The following is a 23,375-nucleotide window of genomic DNA, read 5'->3' as shown; positions in this document are numbered from 1 at the left end:
CTGATGCGGGCACCATAAATGCAGCCTCTGTAATAATATAAAAATGTAGTGTTGTAGAAATTTACATTTGTGATAAATATTGTACACTTTGTTCCTGTATCTGCTTACCTTCAGACAATAGTGTGTTATAAAACACTTATTAGGCAAAATATCAGAGGTAAACCTTTAGTCTGAAGCCACATCTACACAAAAAAGTGACTCTTTCATTCATATATTAGATATTCCAACTCTCACTCTCTCTGTATGTATGTTTGTGTGTTTGTGTGTTTGTGTGTGTGTGTGTTTGTGTGTGTGTGTGTGTTCTGCAGCCCATTCTGAATCAAGCATATTTATGAAGGGAGAGAGTGTTAAGGCAGGCTAAGTTTATGGATTCCACTTGCTTATTTTATGAGGGCTTGTCAGGCGGGCCCAGCGATAAGTAATACTACAGTCTGAGGGACCACTTCGTGGTAATTAATCTGGAGGTCTTAAGTGTATTTCAGTATTTCACTTCAAGATGGAAAAAATCACTACTTCAATCGTGCGGAAAATTGAAGTTTGATGCATGAGTCCCTACTGAAACAATAGTACAGCCCTCTCTTTTCATCTCTTCCCCTCCCCTTTTTATACTCCCTCTCTCTCCCTCTCTCGCTCTTATTATTTGCACCTTGTGGTAACGTCTCAGGTGCAAAGTGTAAATTAAGACACTGGTCCTTGAGACACTCATTGAGTGACAGTATTTAAACATTATAAAAAATGTATAGGGTCAACCTTTGCAGAAAATGTGAAAAAGAATTATATCCATAGGCCTCAAACAGTCCCTCAATTTCAAATTATTATTATTATTGCCATTATTATTATTGAATAAGTATAAAAAGGAGATCTGTAAATGACTTTATATCTGCCTGCAGTTAAATCACTCTATATATCTAAATAGAGCTGAATTGTAGAGTTTTAATCATAGCCTTCCTGTGGAGCCAGTTAATACTTCAAACTTCAATTTTACGGGCGATTGAACTAAGCATGTTCCTGACAGAATTGATGTATGTATTAATTTCCTTTAACTGTTGATTAATTAGGCTGCGCTGAAGGCTCAAATGGAACAGTTTGTTCGTAAATTTGCATATTAATCAAATTCTAATTGATCATTCAAATAATCCAGGCTATGTGATTATTTTTTGGGATGGGGCTTGAAATCATATTCCAGGAAAATCAGTAAAAATATAACATGTATATGGTTTTCTCTACATCTGCTGCTGCATGCCCACCAAATTATAACACTCAGACACAGTCTGGTTATTTGGATTAAATTGCTCCTTTAATTTTGTTGGAACAAATTCATTGATAGATTAACATGATTACAACTGACAACAGCAAACATATGAGCCTGTTTCTCATAAATAAACAAGTGTAAGAGAGAATACAGAGAGAAAGAGATGCAGATTGTCTCATGCATTCTGTACATTTCTGCACTGTTCAGTCAGAAAAATCTATACAAAACAAATGACAGAATGGCACATAATTGCTGTGGAAGTGTATCTGCCTCAGTCTCAGACAGCAGATCTCATGGATCTAGGTTTGTGCCATGATAAATATTACAGAGAGGCAGCAGAGTAGAGGAAATAATGGTTTAACAAACATTGAAACAGCTTCCAGTTCACACCGTGAGGAGTCACAAGGCAAACAAGAGGCTGCTGAAGACACAGTAGATACAATATGAACTGTCCAAACCGTTCCATCTTAAACTGAATTATTTAATGACTCACTAAATGATTCAAAATTTTAAAGCAACACGCCATAGTGAAAAAACAAAATAAAATCACCATTATGGATAAATGCAGGTGTCAAGTAACAGTAACAGAACAGAAAAATGTTCTAACTATGACCTGATGAGGTTTAGTTAATACAAATGATGGACAACTTCATTTGAGCAAAACAATTACATAATAAACAATAAAGAGTTGAATTCAAATATAAAATAACATGAAATGAAATAAGTGGTCGTCATCTGGAAGCACATCCACATCTGATGGATTCTTTAAATCAGGAGTCAGACTAAATTACACTGGATATAAGAAGAGAGTCAGTGTTCAGACTGAGACGATGAAATAAAGAATACCGGAGAGAAGTGGGAGAAGAACAAGAAGGTGCAGGTGTTGACTGAAGCTGCAAACTCCAGTCAGAGCAGAGGCAAACAGAGACACCTGCTGGTGACTACCTGACAGTGAACTCCAGCACACTGCCATGATGTGCGTGTGCGTTTGTGTGTGTGTGTGTTTGTTTCAGTGTGTCTTATAAAAGGAATAATATATCATGTTATTTCACCTGAACATTGAATATTCTAGCAAATATTGAATATTTAGTTTGAAGAATTACTTTATTTGCTTCATCAGGATCATGCTGATGAGGTGCATTGTGCAAGTTTTGTATCTTGATGTGAGGAAATCTATTTATGTATATGTTAAGACAAAAAGAAGTTTAAATAGAATAATGAAAGAGGAAAAAGGCCTCTTAAGTCTGTTTTGTTTTCTCCTCAAGACAAAAACTTTTTTTTTGTTCTGAAAATCCATGAAATAATCAGGAATTAAATTAGATTTTCTCAGTAATTCAATTCTTATGCCATTATATAACCTGTAATGTAGCAGGAAACCCTCTCTCACAGCAGAAATGTCATCAGAGCTAATAATGCCATTTTCAGGACAATCATAGAATCATTGTCCTCTGGAGTCAGTTTTCACCCATACTGTGCAGCACTGCATTAGGTCTACTGTCCGGAACATCCAGACAGAATGACACCTCCTGCACACAGTCAATACCAGACCTCACTCTAACACCTACTGCACACACACACACACACACACACACACACACACACACACACACACACACACACACACACACACACACACACACACACACACACACACACACACTGTGTTACAGGCTGCTGGGATTAATGTATGAGGGAGTCTGAGCATATTGAAAGTATCACTTTATGTGTATACTATCTCAGTGTTGAATAAAATAATGACAGTGTATTGATCTTTAACTTTCCCTCAAGTCATGCCATCAGAAACACTTAACTTATTTAAGTTAAATGCAGGATTGGTTAGCCTATGTAATATTGGATTATTAACCTACTGCAAATGCAAAAGTATTAGGATAAAAGCAGAGCGAATAGCCTCAGACCACACACATTACACAGCCAATACAATCACTTATCTTGTGGCCAGGGATGCAGCTCACTCACAGTCAGGACTAGCAGAGCCATGTCAGGCTTTGTGCCAACATCCATCAGACTCATTAATGGCTGATCTATTATTTTGACACTTTATTTTAACACTATTTATTGTCTTTTTCTTACAGTTACATTTATCAACTGTTGGTTGCATTATATGTGAAAGGTATGCACTGATGCTTTAATGAAGTTCCTTATGGATAAATACATTGAATATATTTATCTTGTAATATATATGCATGTCTGTGGTTTAAACTTCAAGTGACCAGTGACAGTAGCTGTCATATGTATTGGGGATAAAGGCATGTTTACGTTGTTTGTGTTTGCCATTTATGTATTTACAGACAACTGACAGAACCAATTATTTTACACTGATTTACCCATTTACCCAGAAAACAGCATGGAAACCTAACGTGGCAGAGTCATGGTTTCAGACCTACACCTTCCCCAAAGGTGGAGGACCCCCACTTTAAAATAATTCACAAGGTATACCCGGCGGCATAATTTCTTAAAAAACGGTTTAATTCTGAGGTGGACCCTTGTGCCTTGTATTGAGACAAAACATTAGAGCCCTGGTTATTTCATGTATTGTTTCAAACAAATTTTGGCTCTATATCCTAAATTGTCACTTAAAGTAAACTGCAATCTGACCTCTAACATTTCCAATATTCTTTTCTATTTGGATCATCTAAACTCATACTAGTTAACATGATTCAACATCATCATATTATATAAAATGGAGAAGATCCAAAGAGCTCTTTTGAAGAGTTTATGAATAATTTTAAATTATTTTGAGATGCACAGCTGTAAAGCAAATAGGTTTTCTAAGGACAATTATTTGTATTTTGATTAAGCCCCCACCTTTGGAGGTCGAGTGTGAGGAGGTTTGTAATCACAAGTGTTATTTTATTGGTGTAAAACCACCTGAACCCTTTTTGTATGTGATAGATCCTCTGTTGTATTTGTCTAAATATCTAATACAACTAATATATTGTCTCAGCTGCACATGTGTGATGTCTGTGAGCTGTTTCTATGGATTCTGTGCATATTTCAATTGAAAAAGTTGCGCACCTAAACAGTTCAAAGCACACTTGTAGACATCCCTCTCTGCAGTTGCGCGGTGCTGCGCAGCATCAGCTCCGCAAGCTGTCGCGGACGTGACGTCATCAAAGTTGGCGGTATTTTGAACAGAAGGCGGCTGTTGTTGTTTTCCGCTCACAGACGAACATTTGACACTCTATGGTAAGAAAACACGAGCTTTGACACCGTGCTGTGAATCTCACAACGACACAGTAACGTAGAGTGAGATATGTTCTTATTCATTGATGACAATATTTGCTCCGTTAACGTAAACTCACACATTTTCAATTCTGCAGCGTGAACTGCGGACAGCCAAGACCTAACACACACAGCGCCATCTTTTCCTGTGACTTAGATATTGTGATACAACCACACGTACCTTATCTGCTTGTTGACTTATTGTGTGTGTGTGTGTGTGTGTGTGTGTGTGTGTGTGTGTGTGTGTGTGTGTGTGTGTGTGTGTGTGTGGAGGCTGAGGTGAGGGCAGCTGAACAGGCAGCAGAGCTGTCAGAGGCTGCTCAGGCTGAGCTGCTGGAGCTGTGTGAGGAACAGTTCTCTCAGCTGGAGAAGGTAAGAAGCTTTAACCTAAACACACACACACACACACACACACCCTTCACTGTGACCAACTGTGTCTCTGTTCCTCAGCTTCAGAATGAGATCATACTGTCTGAACCAGATTCCTGTGAGAACCCACAGGAGCAGGTGAGCAGACTTTACATGTTCATGTATTAACATCATTAATGCTTCTCCGCAGCACCATCCTGATGTCACTCCCCTGTTAAGAAAACATATAAGCTTGCTAAAATCGTCACAATTAAATTTTTGATCCCTAAATTGGCAGATAGGGGTTAAATGTTACTTGTCCACCCTTGCACATTTTGTTTCCCCTTGCACCACTGTTGGACATAGTGGTCATTTTGCAAGTTTCTGGTAGTCTGCTGTTAATTGTTTATTTGTGTAAGTACACTGAGTGCAACTACACCAGAGTCAAATTCCTATTATGTGTACTCATATATGACAAATGAAGCTGATTCTGAGTCTGCCAGAGTCCTAGGAGAAGTATTTGATTGTATTATTTTTTTCCAAAGGGCAATGGCATTTAGTGTCATCTTTGAAAATAAGCTGGAACTGGAAGTATTAGACATTTCTGCTTATTAAAATAATTTGTTGCATGATTAATTAAAGAGCATTTTGGATGACATCACACCAGCCGAGATGCTCATTGTGACTCAGTGGTAGTACTTGTAATAGTAGTAGTGCACTGCATACACACACACATGGATGAACATTCACACACTTCAATTTAAATTGGTTTTGTTAGTTTCACACAGAAATTGCATTTCAAATGCGTTCATATGTTCACACTTTCAATTCAATTGTATTCAATTTTATTTGCACAAAGCCAAATTATATACATTATCTCAAGGCACTTTACATAGAAGGTCGAGACCTAAAAAGTCCAGTAATAGAGCTCTCCACTTGTGATCAGATCACTCAGGATGGATATTTATACCAGGTCTGAATGATGTGTCTCTATGACCTCATTTTAGCTGTTGCAGTTAGTAATTATCAAATAGTAATAGTAATAAAACAAAATAACTTTCAACAGAATGAATAAGCACATTGGTGTCTGAAAATGTGTTTTTCAGTCTTAAAATATAAAATAATACATGTAAAGAATTTGATATTTAATCACCTGTAAAGGTTTTGTGTTTGTCTGTTTTTTTAACATGTGAATATTCATCTGCATTAGTCAGTTAATCGACTGATTGCAACAGAAGCTGAACTGAAGAAGTGGCTGGCAGTGGAGCCTAAATGTAAGTCCTTCATGAACGCTGTGATGTAAACATGTTGTATCATAAGTGTTTACAACTGAAGAATTATTTTCCACAAATCACTGACAGGGTTTTATGCCAGTTAAACTGGTGAATCACTGTTTAATCGCTCAATCGTTTAGTTCAGCTGTTGGGTCCATATCATCTCCTATTTAAAATCTCCTGTTAAAGATGCTACATCAAATGTGTAATATGACAAAATGTACATATGTATAATGTTTTAACTTATTTTGCGTTGTTTAGTGCTGGCAGCAAATTCAGAGGTTTTACTTCAAGCTGGAAAAGAGGAGGTATGTTTATGTATAAACTGCAGCATTTAAGAATATGTCTCACTAAAATACCATATATATATATATATATATATATATATATATATATATATATATATATATATATATATATATATATATTACTTTTCTCACTGTATTTTTTTCACAGATGCTTAAGCTGTGTTCAGAACTTGAGATGGTTGCTTCCTGCTATGAAGCAAAGAGAGACAAACTGAGAGACACCAAAGAACTGTACGTAATATTTTAGTTACACTGCAGGCTTTCCATAGCTTCAGGTCCTGTCATCTAATCCTGTTCATACCTGGTATTTACATCTATCCCGAGAGGTCTCTCTTCCCTGCTCTATATGCAAATAATCACAAATGTAATTTGTGTACACAAAAACCAAATTAGGTTTTTAGCATGTCTGAGTTAAAGAGTTCACAGTGTTTGTGTGTGTTGGCAAGAGCGAGAAAGAGAGCGTGTAAAAGGAGCTCAGTGAATCAATCAGCTGCCCTGCTATGAAAGAAGGATTTTACTCATTTGAGATAAAAAAATAAATCAGTGATTGATATTGTAGCCACAAACAAATAAATGTATGGGTAAGAGTAACAACACTTTTGTTTGTGGACGTCAGCAGAGTAGTATGTGGCCCAGGATGGATTTGCGTTCCCACAGTGAAAAGAATGTGACCACATGTGTCCCAGATCACCTCCTAATGTGGTCTGGGTGATTGGATTTCAAGCCACATTGAGGATGCATTTGGGTGTTTTCAGACCTGTAGAGTTGGCCACTTGTGATCAGATCACTCAGGACAGATGTTAATATCTGGTCTGAACGGGCTCACAGATCACGTAAATGCTTTTCAGTTGTGATTTTTCAGATTTTTCTCTTGTTTTGCTCTGTATATTTCTATGAACATTTAATGTTTGTGTTTCTTAGTGAACTGAAGTGGTTGGAGGAGAAGAAACAGGTGCTATTAGCAGCCAATGACCACGTTGAACGACTTCAAATGGACAAGGAGAAATTATCAGAGCAGAGGTGAGCAGGGTGGTTAAGTCACACTGAACCAGAGGACTCCACGTTATGAGGTGCATCTCCTGCAGAGGCGGCACAGCATGTGAAGAGCAGTAGAAATGTGGAAAGAGGAAAACATTCTGTTAAAAATAATTGAAACATGCATTCCACAGTGTACTGCAGGACACCAAGGCAAAAATCCAGAAAATGAAGGTGTACCAGGAGAGGTTGATGGAGTCTCTGGGGGACGTCCTGGAGAAGCATGTTCCTCCCCCTCAGATTGAATCCACTACAAACAGGAAGAAGAAGGTGCAGTGACCTGCATTGTGTTGTCATGTCTGACTGACCATTTACATGTAAATATCTGTGCTGTTACTGCTCCTGTGCTGCTTACCATTGTTTGTTTTCATTTTCAGAACGTTGAACTGGGGATCAATGAAAACTTGATTTCACTTAGTGAAATCCTGGAGGTCAGTTTGCGTGCACCACATAATAAGCATTAAGTTGAGTTTTTGTAAAACCATCTAATATTAAGCTTTGTTAATCCAAACAGATGTTTCCTGCCTGTCAGTAAGTTTTATTCTGAAGAGAGATTCGAACAACTAATCACAACTAATTACACGAGTGTGTAAATTATACAAATTGTGGTTTTCTTTACCCAAGAATGGCCCCTTTATATTTATATACTTTATATTTACATCAGGAGCGGCCGGCATGGTCCTTACAGTCGTCCAAATTGGATGAACTAAACAATTTTTCAGTGTTTATGACAACTGAAGGCTACTGATGGTTCCCCCAGTTGTGCAGATAGTTTCAATTTTATTACTGTATTAGTATTTTTATTTTTCACAACAGTTCTAAAATACAAGTATGTAGTGATGCAGAAGCTCCCACCTGTGGTAGCTGTTGAATGGTGCGGTAATGTCAATAATAAACACCATGCCTATACTTTCGTTGTTTATATTTCCAATAGAGATATACAGTCATACTCTCACTCCTATCATCCCTGTTCTGCCTCTCTGGATTACAGGTTTACAGACACATATTTTGCTTCAGAATGATCTAGTAATGAATGTGTGTATATCATCTATTGTCATCTCTCTCCTTCTCTTGTCTGTCTCTGTCCAGTGTGTTCTGTTTCACTAAATTAGTTAACATAAGTAACATCGTGCACTTTGACTGCAGATTTGTTTAACCCCAGTCTATCTCCTGTTCCCCTGAAGGTGCTCATGAACAAGGTCCTGAGCACACCACACGACACCTATGTGACGATAGACGACACATTCTGGCCACCCTACATAGAGATGCTTCTCCGCTATGGGATTGCGGTGAGGCACCAGGAGAATCACTTCAAGATCCGCCTGGAGACCTTCTTTTAGGGCAGTGGTGTATCACTTGTATATCAGTGTTTCTAATTCTAGTCTGCCTGTACAGTGCTGCTGCTGGTGTGTGTGTGTGTGCGTGCGTGCGTGTGTGTGTGTGAGAAAGCTGATAAGGAGGCAAACTGCCGTAAAGCAACAAGACTAATTTACTGTCTGTGAAGGTATGTTGTAGAGTGCATTTCAAAAAGAAATGAATTGCCCTTTCAGTCTTTTTACAAGTAGGTTTTATGTTAAGATCCCGTTTGTATGTACAAAATAACCATGGAGCTTTGTTCATTTGCCAATCGGTAATAAACAATGTACAGTATGTTAGTGTTTATCAGTGTCTTTGAAATTCTTATTTTATTCAATTTTATTGAAAGTGTACAAAACGTTTGAGGCCTAGAGATAAACCTGTATATACGTACATGTTAATTATTAGGTTGTTTCTATTTTCTTGTTCATATTCAATAAACTTTGGAGCTGCAGCTGATGTGATGTTAAATTGCATCCATAGGAAAAACTAACAATGATTATCTTCTCATTAATATGAGCAACCAGTAGAAATTCAATTCAGTGTTATTTGTAAAGCACCATATCATAACATACATTATTTCAAAGCGCTCAAGTCGAGACCTTACAATACAACAGAGAAACACAACAGTTCCTCCTCTAGAACCAGACTCAGTGTGGGCGGTCATCTGACTCGACCGGTTTGGGTGAGCGGAGGAAAATGGGGGAAAGAGGAGTTTGTTACTGCTGCAGTTCTCGCGAGAACTTGAGATAGCTGCAGCAGTAACTCAGAGGAAGATAACAGCAAATATTGAGTTGTTTTGAGTTGAATTTAAATATCTGGGCCTACAGAAACTTGAATAACACCACAGGCAATATAGAGGCATGTTATGTTTTTATACATTTGAAGATGTGGTCGCCAGTTACTTCAATTATATTTGATTTGACTGCAACGCTGTTTAACCCTGAGACTCCTAAATTGTTTTGTGGACTCAAACACTTCACTCATTTTTCAGTGAACTATCCCTTTAAGCTCTATCAGACTGGATTTTATAACGAAAAAAATACAACGATATTTATAGATGTAATGATTTTATTAATGATGTAGCACCTGTTGATAGTAATTATACTAACACTGCTACTACCAATACTACTACTACTCATAATAGATGAGTGGTGTCAGATCAGCAGCTCTGGAGTCAGAGAGAGAGAAATATCTCCAGTAAATGTATTAATGACAATGATCTGAGAGACTCTTTGTGCACATCAAGGATTTTTTTATAAAAATGTAAAACTTAATTCACAAAAAAACCCCACCGTGCGTCAGACGACGTCAGCACTGTCGTCCAATCCGGTGCCGCCGCCGCGTCAGCTCTAGAATTCCTGTGGGCGGAGACAGGATTCCGGTTCCGGGTGTTTTCATTTCCCCACTCGGAGGCGTCCGGTCCTCTGATTATGGTCTTTTACCAGAAACGACTTTCGATCGACTGATTCACGCACATTTCTCCTCATCGATAACGTCCCGCCGCAGCCGCGAACATGGCGACCCGCTCGGAGAGAGAAAAGGCCCAGAAACTGAACGAGCAGCACCAGGCCATCCTGTCCAAAATGCTGAGGGAGGACGACAACAAGTACTGCGCCGACTGCGAGGCGAAAGGTGCGACGTTCACACCGCCGACTTTTTATTTCCTCTCTTCCTCTACTAAGTTCACACTTTCACTCTGAATTCGCCGCTAACGCCGAGGAGCGACGTAACATATGCGTTGATTAGCATGGCTAAGCTAACCCGCTAGTTTGTTACTGGCTCCGGTCAGTCAGCTGACACCTCTTCCCCCTAAGCTAAGCTAAACTAAGTGGCTAACCAGCGAGCTAACTTCTCTTAACCCACATAAGCTCCCGGCAGCGTCTCTGCCCCGCCGCCTCCAACAGCTTCGGCTCCGGGTGTTACAGGCGTTTAACCACCGGTGGTAGCTCCTCCATGGGAACCACACATTGATCTTCATGTTGGCCATTTAATAAAGAGTTGAGATAATGTGAAGTCCCAACAAGATCATGCACGTGAACGTATCACACGCATCTCTCCTTAATAAAATAACAACCACCTCTTTGTTGTTGTTGCTTCGTCAGGTCCAAGATGGGCATCCTGGAATCTGGGAGTATTCGTCTGCATCCGATGTGCGGGCATCCACAGAAACCTGGGAGTCCACATATCTAGAGTGAAGTCAGTCAACCTGGACCAATGGACCTCAGACCAGATCCAGGTACTGATGATGAGACAAGATAGACAACGTTCATGCCATGTTGGGGAAATCCTATTGTAGCAGCAGGCAGTCTAAATGAGAGCCCACGTAAAAGTAAAACAAATTGAATAGACTAGAAATATGGAGAATATGTACATAAGTTACACATTTTTTAATACTGTGTGGTTGTGACTCTAGGGGTAGAGTCTGTCGCCCACTAACCAGAAGGTTGCCGGTTCCATCCTACATCAAATTGCCACTGACAGCAGTGTGTGAGTGATGTGTGGCAGAAAATGTGCTGCCTTGAGTGTGAGTGGCAAAACTGCCCTGTAAGGTGCTTGAAAGGTTATCAAGACTAGGTATGCGTAAAATAATTAAAGACCATTTACCAAAACTATCTACCATACATTTGTTAAGTTCCACAATAATCCGGTTAACTCTCAATCCCCTCCATTTCATATTCATATTCCTAAATGAGTGTTGAGTAAATTTGTTTTAAGGGTCATAAGAAAACTGATCTTGTCCCAGTTGTACTCTGTTAACAACAAGTCTTTTCCTTAAACCTGTGACAATAGCAAAACTTTCCATTTTCAAGATGTAAGCCCAGTAGGGCACTGTTTATAATGACTCCCTAGTGTGGATCGAGTGTCCCTTTCCCACGATGCAACTTGATAGCCTGTCAGGCTGCCGCATCATGTCATTTGGACGTTACCAAATACCATAACTACCAGTTTTTACCTTGCAAATAACCATTAATGAGAACATTGTAGTCATAATTACAACTGAAGCACGTTTTTGAGATAACAGAAAACTGTGAAAACACCATCAGGGTTATTTTCTCATGTCAGAAAGCTCTACTGGAGCCACAGTAAACGTTGTAGCACTGTTTTCCCTGCCTTAGCAGCACGAGTGATGATGAGCAAACTAATAAACTCAGAGTGGAGAACCCTTTAAATATTTCATTGTGCCTTTATGAAAAGTTCCCTCTTCTTATTAACCCTTCTGTCTTTCCTTTTATTTCAGAGTATACAGGATATGGGTAACACCAAGGCCAGGAAGCTTTATGAGGCCAACCTTCCAGATAGTTTCAGAAGACCTCAAACAGACCAGTATCCTTCACTCAGAGCAAAACAGTGAAATGATGTAGAAAGTCATTTGTTTTAAGTTGGTATGCTGCTTCTTTTTCCTTTAACTCTGACCTCAGAGCAGTGGAATTCTTCATCAGGGATAAATATGAGAAGAAGAAATATTACAGCAAGAATGTGACCAATGGGATCAGTGTAAGTACAAACAAAAGTGTTCAATATTTTGAACATACGGTTGATTAAGTTCCTCCATCAATGTTTTATGTGTTTATCTCATGTTGAGTTTATCTTGTGTTCTCAGCCTAAAGACAGTAAGAAAGAGAGGGAGCCAGACAGAGGAAGCAAGGTCTCATCCTACACCAAGGTATCAGAACACATCACCTTTTGAATAGATTTCTATGGACATCTCCTCTGCATTGTTTTTGACCGATTTTGACCCTCATTTGTATCTGCCTCTTATAACGATTTTATATTTTTCAAAGAGTGAAGAGTCCAGGCCAGTTCCCAAAATCAGCCCCTCAAAGACTGCAGAACCTGCTGTGAACCTACTAGGCCTTGGTGAGTGTCACTACCTGAAAATAAAAACAATCTACAGTGGGACTGAGATATTGTATGTGGAGTCAGGCAGAATATGACCTCAGCCTGTAATTGTTATTTTCTGTTTCCAGTTGTGCTGGTCTAATAAATTACTGGACAAACCTGTTGAGCCAGTTATTACATGCATATTATGCACTAGGGTTGCTATGTAATTCTCGATTATTGATCCTTGATTACTTTAGAAACAACAGTGTATTTATATAGGATGGTTGCAGGTTGGCTTAAACTGTTAGGTTGTAGCATGTTGTGTTGAGTTCTGTCTCAGATTGTGTACCACTGTTCCCTCACAGCAGACGAGAGCTTTGATACTGTGGTTCAGAATTCAGTCAGTTCAAACCCTGAGGGTCCCAGTGTTTCCCACAGAATTGATCCCGTCTGTGGTGGTAGCACGAGTGCACCTTTATGCGCAAACAGTTTGCTCTCTCATGTGCAACAAAGATTGAATGATAGAGAAGTTCTGGTGTGTTAGAGGAACTGCATTGAATTTGAGACATTAGCTCACGGTTGCAGCTGAAACTACGAGGTGTGGCTGTCTGTGTGGATGGTAAAAACTACACGGACAAGAGGACAAGTGTGCAAGACGGAGAATGAACATATAATGAGCAAATAGCATTGCAGACAGCGTTAGAAGCAAACAACTTACCTAGAGATCTCTTATGCTATTAAGAGAAGCAAACATGAGAGCTCCAATACTTTGTCATGCTCCTCAGAATTTTTGTTTACCCTTAAATGCCTCTGTGCAAGCTTGTAGTTTGCACGCCATCTACAGAGGCCTGGGCCATGGTGTCTTGTGCGAGTATAAACAAGGTTGAAACATGTTGGCTTGATGCATATTAATCAGGAAATGGACTTCAGAGATCATGTTTCAAAGGCTGTGTTCCTCTTTCAGACAGTTATTAGTGCCTGTGTAACACAGCAAGTATGTGTCTGTATATTCCCTTAAAGACAGAACCCTCACTGATCTGGGATCTGCTGAGCTGTAATGAAGTCTGTTCTTTGAAGTTTCTGCTGATGCAAACTATAGAAAACCCCCCCAGCGCTTTACATTAACTTTCTACCAGTAAACCACCATTATCCAGAGGAAGTGCCGCTGCTGCTGAATCACTCGCCGTAGAGAAGTAACTTCCTGTTTCACTTTCAGTGCTGGTGTAAACATTTTTTGGTGCTTTTATTTTGGATGATCAGAGTTAAATATCACAAAGAAAGAAGACAAAATACTTCCCAGTGACGGCACGGCACAGGCATCTTAATGCTATGAAAAAGTGGGGAGTGAGGTCATTTTGGTTTTCATAATTTAGGTTTGCTCATGGAGCCACTGCTGGGTCCGTTTTTCACTGGTTAGTAGTTACGTGGGTAATTCTGTCTGGACATATATCTGTTCAAATGTGCTGTTTTTCATAATCATATGTTGGGTTTGAACTACGTTGTATTTAATTTGTGTCCTGTCTTTTAAATGCAACAGCTCTGGCATTAGTAATTAAATGACAACACTTCATTACAGCTGTTTCATTTACAATGTTGAGATAATGGTGTTTATATCACTGATTGGCATGGAGGGGTTTTGCGATGTTTGGATGGGAGGTTTATTTTTGTTTTGTGGCTGATGAGCTACTATTGGTAAGCTGATTAATTTTTTATTGAACCAACCATTATCCTCACTGTGTTTGCAGTTGTGCAGCAGTGGGAGGGCACTGCAGTTAAATAAATACAAATGGTGCACAGTCCACATCAGTAAACAGGAGATCTGCTGGTTTGAAACCACTTTTCTCTGCAGTTAGAGGTTGTCTTAGGATTTATTATAAGTTCTTAGGAGATGCAGGTAGAATATCATTGAGAACTCATCAGTGAGTTATGCTGAATTCTCAGTGTTGCCTTTTCTAATGATGTTTGGTTATGTTACACCTGTAAAACCCTTTTTTTTTCTCCTTTCTGTCACAGACGCACCAACAGCTGCATCAGCTAACAATGGTAGCACAAGCCAGAACAACAATGACCTGGTTATATTCGGCCCCATGGTATCCAACCCCCTCCCTGCGTCCTCATCTGCTGCTCAGTTTCCTCAGGTAAAACCAAGCAATAACTCCCAAGTCCAGATTTAGAGCTAATTTCTAAATATTGCTCAGCAGGGTTGAACATTAATGGTTGTCTTGGTGTAAAACCAAAATTAAGTGTGTGATAAAAAATAAAACATCAAATGATTATCAGCAGCAGGATTGAGCCACAGGACGGCTACAATGCAGATGGATGGCCTCAAATGAAAGAGAGGCACAAACGCTCTTCAGAAAATAAACCCAGCAAATCAGGCTTATTGACTTAACATTTAATTAGGCTGCAACCAATAATCATTTACACTAGCCATTCATTTATTATTATTCTTCCAAAAACAGTGATACATGCTCAAATCAAGTCCTTCAAAGCACATAGGGGCGTCTTTTCTGACATTTTTGTAATTTCAGGTGTGTGTGTGTGTGTGCGCGCGAGTGAGTGACGAAGAGTAAAACCAGCCCTTTGTGTTTTGTAAAATATAAACTCATGGTGCCACTTAACTGTGTCTTGGCACAGGTACTGCGACTAAAATAACTTGTTAGATGTTGAGGATTTAATTAACCTTTTTATGACTGAACTAGCTACGACCAGGCCACAGATGAATTATGGGATGTTATTGTGCAGCACAGGCTATTATCACACCATTTATTACAGGATAAAATGTGGAAACCATCCTGTTCATTTTGGCTAAACACAACTTTTGGCTATTTGCCCATGTGTGACAACCAGGTCCAAAAACTGCCTAGACTCATTTATTCTAGTATGTAGTCTCTGTAAACCGATGAAGAATCTGTGGGCGAGACTTTTGGATGGAAAGGCTTCAGGTTTCCATTTCTAGTTTGCCCAATCACGTTCGAGCAGGTTTTATTGCCTCCAGGTAAACAATAGAGATTAGAGATTAGCCAAAATGTTGACTGGACCTAAAAGACCTACAAGAAGCAGCACTGTTTGTGTTTGATGTGGAGAAACATTCAACTTGTGTGATTAAAGAAACAAGTCTGACTGTAAACGGTGTACAGTGAATGGCCAGGATATCCGCTGTCTACACAGAAAGCTCTAAAATGTTAGCTGTTGCTTAGAGATGTCATTCAAAGATTTGAATCTAAAAGCTTTGAGTCCTGCACATAAAAAGGACAAATAGATTGTTTAACTCATCATTAACCGATGACAGCATCCTCAGGATTTTCTTCCTCCCTCCAGGTAAGCTCCAGTAACGCGGCCAGCACTCCAACACAAGCTCCCGCAGCAGGAGTGGGTGCCAGCTCAGCGTTGGGGCAGGGAGAGCTCAACCTGTTCAGCGACAGCAGTAGCACCACTAAAACAGATGACACAACCAAGAAGCCCCTGTCCAAGGACTCCATCCTGTCCCTCTATGGAACTAGCAACATGTCCCACTCACAGCCCGCTGGTGAGAGCTGCAATCGTCTGAAATTCATCCAAACATAAGCTGATGTGAAATACCATTGTATGAACCACAATGCACAAAATGACAGTTAAATTCTATATCAAAAAGGGGTCAAGGGGTCCGATAAGCAAAGAAGCCCCTCAAATGTAAAATGTTGTCTTATATACCAGAAGTTAAACTGTTTGTCTTAAATAAATATTTTAATTCAAATTACTTTCTTGTCACATTTAGGTTGGTCTCAAAAATTGCTGCGATTTAATTCCCAGCACCATTCTTCTTTGTGGTTGTTGAACACACAAAACAACGATTTATCATCAGTTGTTTAGTGAATAAAGCCACTCAGCTGCAGATTGAATCTCTGCTTGTCCATCCATGTACCTTTCTTCTTATTGTTTCTTAGTTTTGCCATCTCTCCTCTCAGCCATAACATTTTGTTTTGCCAAGTGACATCACTTGAATGGTGTCCAGACAGAGCAAGTAGATACTTGTGTGTATTTTCCAACTCGATGCCACCACAGAGGTTTCCCAACACTGCTGCCTGAAATATAAACAATTGTGTCTCAAACTTATTATTATACAGCCAAATATTTTACAAGCTCTGGAAATCACCCTCGTCTCACACGTAAAGATACTGGGATGTAGTATTAGTGTTCATAACATTATTCTGTCTTTTTCCTCCATCTTTCTTCAGCTGGCATGTTCATGGGCCCTTCCCAGATGCAGTTTCCTGTCCAGGGCCCTGCTGGTTATCAAGCCTTCCCCGGCATGGGCACAGCCATGCCACCCACAACCGTCATGGGTGCCATGATGGCTCAGAGCGGGGCAGCCATGATGGGGCCCAGTCCGGGCATGATGGTCGGGATGACAATGACCAACGGCTTCATGGGAAATGCGCCCGCCACTGGTGTGATGGGTATGGCCCCGAGAATGATGGGACCACAGGGCGGAGCTATGCCTGCAGGCATGGTGCCTGCTCAGGGCATGTACGCCATCCAGCCCGGGCAGCAGGCTCAGTGGAACATGGGTCAGGTACGGAAACACTGTCACTGCAGCTCTCGTAAGATTATATAACAAACAAGCAATTCAACAGTAAATCTTGTATTGTTGAGTTGAGTGTCAGGTGTTTGACACCTCTGACACGTGTGGTTTGCTTCACGTGTGACCGCACCCAGCTGCAGTGATGCATTGCACAATGGTGCATTGTGAGAGGTTGTTCTGGGGGTGGGCCAAACATTTAGCCACCACCAGATGGCAGAACAAGCATGATTTTAGTTAGTATAAGTCTACTGTATATGTGAATGTTTACTGTGTAGTCCATAATTGCAGCACAGCAATGTTACAGCTTCTACAAACAGTTTCAGAGCACTAGGTGATATGGAGCCTTTGGTTTGAACTGTACTCTGACGGCACATTTAAACTCCCTTACACTGACCAGAGCCATTATGTTTTTGGGTTGTCCATCTGATTCTTGGAAACGTGATATCTCAAGAACACCTGGAGGGAATTCCACACAGTGATCTTCTTGGCTTACACACTCACACAGTTGTTTGATTGTAGTTTTTAAATTCACTCTATAATAACCACAATAAGAAACTAGATATCTGCAAACCTTGTGCCCTTATCAGCCAGGTGCTAAACCAACAAAAAGTATGATTTCTCATTCATGTGCAAGACACACCTTCAATTTTATCCAAAGTCTTTGTTTACCGTCACTACCTTTTCAAAATAAAAGTATGTTGTTTCTCAATATTTATAATTTTATATTTTTATTTATTTTCATTTAATTTTTTTCTACATATGTGTACTTATGCAACTGCAATAAGGAAATTTCCCCTCTGTGGGATGAATAAAAAGTCTGAATCTGAATACCATTTCAAAAGAAAGGCACCAGACTTCAATCTGTTCAGACAAAATTAGCACAGACTTCAGAAGATCTATAAAATCGCATTATCATGAAAAACAACATATTATTTAGGTCATTTACAGGCAGAATGTGTGAGACTGTGCTCTCTACTCATCGGTACAAGTTATGGGTCATAAATCAGTTATTACATGTTTGATTGTTGTTAATTTTCCAGTGTTGCTCCTCTGTCTCACAACTGCAGATGAACCAGCAGATGTCAGGGATGACTCTGAACGGTGCAGGAGGTCAGATGACCTTTGGCCAGCCTCAGTCAGCCATGGGTGGTTGGGCAGCAGCTGGATCAGGCCAGACTCTGAGCACACAGCTATGGAAGTGAGCCTTGGGGCGGGTCGATGGTCGGGCAGAGTAAGAGTCGAGGTTGCAGAAAGTGCAAATATATATCTTGTGCTCCTCTGTGCTTCACTATGAACTGATGCCTATCTCCATCACAGACCAGCCTTCAGAACATGAAAATTGTATCTTGTTTTTTTTCTCCTCCTTCTCCTTCTCTCTGTCTCTCTTTCTCTCTATTGTGTGAGTGAATTGGGAGTCATGCAGGATTACAGCCTGGCAGTTTCTGCCTGTCGTATGGTTTTTGAACATAACTTTTATTTTCCTTTTTTGGAAAAGAAAAACTACAAGGAGATAACAGTCCCAACAAAAATGATATCGACATATCAGAAAAGCTGCAGGACCAGTTTCACGCTTTTATTGTATCACTGTATCATTATAAGAATATAGAACATTTAAATGAATCATATTTAAAGGGAGAAGATATGACTCTTCTAGTCTCAGTACTGCTCCCAAATGTACAGCGCTGTATAACCTTCTTTTAAAGTACTTGTGGTTCCCCTATAAAATTAAAGTAATAATAAATAATATGCTTTGATGTGTCCTCTATCATTCAACAGTTGTGTTTGTTAAAAGGCTGAAAACTAGGAAATTGTGAATGAGGGTTGGTGTTAATTAGAAGGTCAGGTTGATTTCCAGTAATCTAATACAATTAAAAAAAAATAACTTGCTGGAATGTAATTTAGCCATAATCTTTTTAAAAGCTATAACATACTAGTTATATTTAAAAGAAAACCATGCAGATTGTCTTTGTTTACATCATGTGACCCATGAGGAGATTCTGACAGATTGGTGGTAGCATCAATTGCAACAGGTTATTTTACACCACAGGAAATTTTGCAACATGACCTCTTGGGTAATTCAATTTTTTTTGTTAACTTGCTCAAATCAGTTTCCTGATGGGTCACGTTGCTTGTTCAGTTATTTTAAGGGTCGGGGCTGAAATGTTTGGGAACCTCTGTTCAATACACATGCACATACAGGGACACACTCTGAATCCAACACAGAGAGAAATAGTGCTTGTACATAGGAGTCGGGATTACAGGTTCATATAAACAAAACACCAGAGGAGTCCCATTTGAATCTCCCACAGAAAATATTCCCACATTAATGATTTAACAATGGAGACTGAAGAGAGTGTGTTGTTTGCGGCTCCTGAAGGCTGTGCAATTCCTGTTCCAGCCCTCAAGATGGCAGTATTGTCATGTCGAAAATTATTTCACAGCAATAACACATTCACACTTGATCTATGCAATCTGAAAACATTGCTCTTTAAAGGTTTTGGTGTATCCTCACTGTGACATGGTCACTGTGACAGTGAGTACTCAGGACTGACACTGTGTGTCACGTCTGCTTGTAGAGAACAGAGTGAAAAAAGACTTGAACAATTGTTCAACACACACACACACACACTTTAGTTTGATACTCTTACGATTGTAAATATCAATCCCCACATAGCAACATCATTGTCATATCTTAATCCTAAATCTGCTGGTTTTGTACAGAAATCTATATCTGTAATTATTTTGCACCCATGTGTTTCTTTTGGCAGCTGCCTGCCTATACCTGGACTAATTTGAATCATTGTGTTTTGGTTGTAAAAAGGTGCGACATCTGTTTTTCCAACAGGTTTTAATGAGGTTGATGGTGAACACCCGTCTTGTGGTTTAAACATACAGGTGGCAGCATTGTCTTAACTCCTGAAGCAGGGAGGTGCCCTTTTTAAAGCCTGTGGCCAATATGAGCTACAACTCAACATGTTGCTCACACTAAACGCTTACTGTTCAGTGCCTATGTGCATGTTCCGTAATTTTCATTTCTCTTTAATTTATTTAGATTTTAATTGTAGGTGCCCTGATTTGATTGCTTCTTCCCCCTTTCCGAACATTTGAGAACATGCTATATACAGAACATCAGCTTCTTTATGCACCCCTGCTTTTTTTTAACAACTGGTGCAATGAATGTGCTTTTGTTTAAGTTTATTAGGACCCTTCGAGTCATATTAGCTCAAGCTTACAGCATTTGGAAAATCAGAGTCACTCTTCAGTAGCAGCAGTAGCAATTTTGTAGGGAAAAAGTGCCTCACGCTGCTTCTGGGAGGTTTTCATCAGTTGTTCTTTCACTGGATATTACTCCCACAGTTTATGAATCTTAGAGGGGATTTACACAGAATGCTTTACTTTATAAACACACTATATCCAAGTTTAGGTTTCTCCACCCATTGCATCATGGGAGTAAACATCCCAGCCCACATGGAGGCGCTAAAAGTGAGTGCAGTCTTAAATAATCGGGTTTGCAGTCACTACAGAAAAATGCACCAGGATCAGATGTATTGTTTGAACAAGCTCTCCCTTTTTTGATAGCCTACAGTTTAGATAGAGTTCTGCTAAGCTGCAGTAATCTCCGTGAGACCCGCCCAGGTTGCTCCATCCTGGTCTTCAAGCCCTCAGAATTACATGTAGGGTGTGGTCCCTCAAACCAGCCCTACTTGTTACCCCTCTTCCAGTCACATGCATGTTAAAAACAGGGACACAATAGTCACAGTTCATTTTGAATGGTGGGAATAGACTGATAGTGACTGGTCTGGCTTGCACAGGGTGAATAAACTCACAGCTGTGCAAATGCATGAAAAATCACACCTGTCTCACGCCTGGCAGGCCCTGAAAGCCCCTCAAATGTGCTTGGCCTTGTTGCGCTCTCTACCTCTCAACTGTTCCTACGCCTCGCTGCAGCTCACCAGCCCGTCTTGAAAACTTTCACAGTGAGATCCGATGCCATACAGCGTCTAAGACCTTTAGCGAGGACGTTCGGCATTCCTCTCAGCTTGTGTGTCAAACCTAACACTGGTTGAGAATAGAGTCCGTCAGCCGAGTGAAGAATGCCCCCCCCCCCCCCCCCCCCCCCTCCAGGCCCTTGATGGACTTTCTGACCCTGAGACGGCAACATTCCTGCTGATACGGACACCAAACTCCGGTTTAACTCCTGCGGACATGACTTACACTTAACCAAACATTTCTCTGATATGAGAACGCAATGTGGTTTCGTAAAATACCACAGTGAGATAAAGCAGGCCTACAGTCAAGGCAGCTCTCTGATAAGACTTTTTGCTTTAGCTGAGATTATTTCCCAAGATGTTCATATAACCTCTGTAATTAAACTGCTTTTTTATAGGTAACTGATCCTGTGACTGTTTTGCATGTAGTTGTTAACAACACATTGTGGTTAGGGATTCAGTTACAGGAAGATAAGGGTTGCACACACCGGGAATGTTACAGTTGCCTCCGCAGTTTGACAATATCAAGACAGACAGCATCAAAGTATCTAAACAATGCTGGCTTTCATCTTTCTTCCAATGAACTTGTCATTAATTCAACTAAACTGAGCTCTTGTGACATCGAGTGAGTAACATATTTGCCTCTGCCATGATCTCACTCTGTTAGCCTCGGGCTAGCCTTAGATGGCAGACAGCCACAGAGAAGAAAAACAGAAATGACTGTTGGCAACTTGGCACGGCTTCTGATCGTGTTCCTTTGTGCAGCCACGCGTAGTTTGTCTTTTCATGCTGTGGTTTCTTGTCCGTCTTCGCCTTATCCAGCAGGCATCATAAACCAAAATGTCTGATAGTAAATTAACTTGAATGATGACAGCTTTTTACACCAAGGTGAGGCTCTGCTACAAATTGAATCTAATCCTCTCACCGCTCCCATTTCCAGCAATGCAGCCTGGGTGGTGGTTAAGTAATCATTCATTAAACAACTCAATAAAAGTAAGACAATGTAGTTGTGCTGCTTCTGAAATAGCCTCTCCTTGTTTAGCTGCAGTTTTTACTGCAACATCATACTTGGCTTAAGGGCAAATAGATTGAGATGATGAAAATATGACTCCTCCACTGTAGCTTGGTTCAAGTCCAGAGACTGTCGTAACTCAGGCTATCATTACAGTTCAGACAATGATGAAACCAACACGTCTGCATTGAAGTAAATTGTGTTTATTGTCTATGTTAGTTTATAAGATGAGGCATTCAAGGTCACTGATATCTGTAGGACCCCAGAAGACCTGACCTTAAAGGAGAAGTTCGATTTTTTTCAACCTGTTCCTTATTTCCAGCATATGGTATGTAGATCTACCCATAAAGGTTTGGAGTAACTTGGAGTCCTTCGGATGCTTTTAGATCCACACGCAATCGGCGTATATCCACCAGGTGATTGGGGCATCCACAATACAGCCTCTAAATAACGCATTATCTGCCGTGAAACTCTTTATTTACTATGAATCACCAGCACTAGTCCCCTGTGAGTCCAAGTTGCTTTGTTTACATCCTGGGCTTTCACTGGGGTGACATATAATGACAGACAGCTGAGATAGACCTGCGATTGGTCGAGCTTGTCTGTTGGCGAGACCTCCCTATCTCCACTCCATACCCTGATTAGTACTGCACAAAATCTGGCTCCAAATGAACAAGATGGTAGCTTTCATATATTTTGGCTTCATTTCTGCATAATGGGAGAAAGTGGAGCAACGTTGACAAAATATCTCTGTCCAGGCGAGAACACAAAAATTACTACAAACGCTCACGCCAGACCAATACATGTTGATCAACGATCCCTCAAACACCAGAGAAGAACATTGTGAGCATAGTGAGTGAGCTTCTTGCTAACCAGACGGATTCATTTGATTCTTGATATGATGCATATGATTCTTGTTGTTTGTTATCCGCCAGTAAACTGAGAAAAGAAAAAGAACATGGAGAAACAGGATGTCTCCATTTTTGTTGTTGTTCCTGGCACATTACACAAAGCAATAGTGGGCATGCTCAAAGTAAACTGTGATGTCATTGCCAAAATGTCTAACTATTTCTTAAACACCTACACTGTCTCTATAGCCATTCATACAGTTAATTACTAATCCCAAAACTATCCACCTTGAACAATGGGGTCTTTACAAATTACTTTTA

The 23,375-nt window shown here is 40.0% G+C and overlaps 2 protein-coding genes across 2 annotated transcripts; both read left to right on the top strand.

Moving 5' to 3' along the window:
- Positions 1–4,335: 4,335 nt before the first annotated feature.
- On the top strand, positions 4,336–9,120 carry cenpk (centromere protein K). The gene is made up of 10 exons (XM_020084027.2): positions 4,336–4,459; positions 4,769–4,867; positions 4,946–5,002; positions 6,054–6,117; positions 6,379–6,425; positions 6,574–6,656; positions 7,347–7,445; positions 7,595–7,730; positions 7,838–7,891; positions 8,645–9,120. Exons 1-10 carry the CDS (start codon positions 4,457–4,459, stop codon positions 8,798–8,800), a joined length of 798 nt encoding a protein of 265 aa, XP_019939586.1. The 5' UTR covers positions 4,336–4,456; the 3' UTR covers positions 8,801–9,120.
- A 758-nt stretch (positions 9,121–9,878) lies between these two features.
- Positions 9,879–18,951, top strand: LOC109627492 (stromal membrane-associated protein 1-like). Its single transcript, XM_020084022.2, has 10 exons — positions 9,879–10,451; positions 10,922–11,055; positions 12,058–12,143; positions 12,239–12,314; positions 12,421–12,483; positions 12,602–12,677; positions 14,655–14,779; positions 15,963–16,170; positions 16,859–17,196; positions 18,273–18,951. The coding sequence occupies exons 1-10, from the start codon at positions 10,334–10,336 to the stop codon at positions 18,405–18,407; spliced, it is 1,359 nt and encodes a 452-aa protein (XP_019939581.2). The 5' UTR covers positions 9,879–10,333; the 3' UTR covers positions 18,408–18,951.
- The last annotated feature ends 4,424 nt before the right edge of the window (positions 18,952–23,375 follow it).

Source organism: Paralichthys olivaceus, chromosome 8 (assembly GCF_024713975.1).
Source record: "Paralichthys olivaceus isolate ysfri-2021 chromosome 8, ASM2471397v2, whole genome shotgun sequence".
NCBI lineage: Eukaryota > Metazoa > Chordata > Actinopteri > Pleuronectiformes > Paralichthyidae > Paralichthys > Paralichthys olivaceus.
This window is presented reverse-complemented; position numbering and strand designations above follow the sequence as displayed.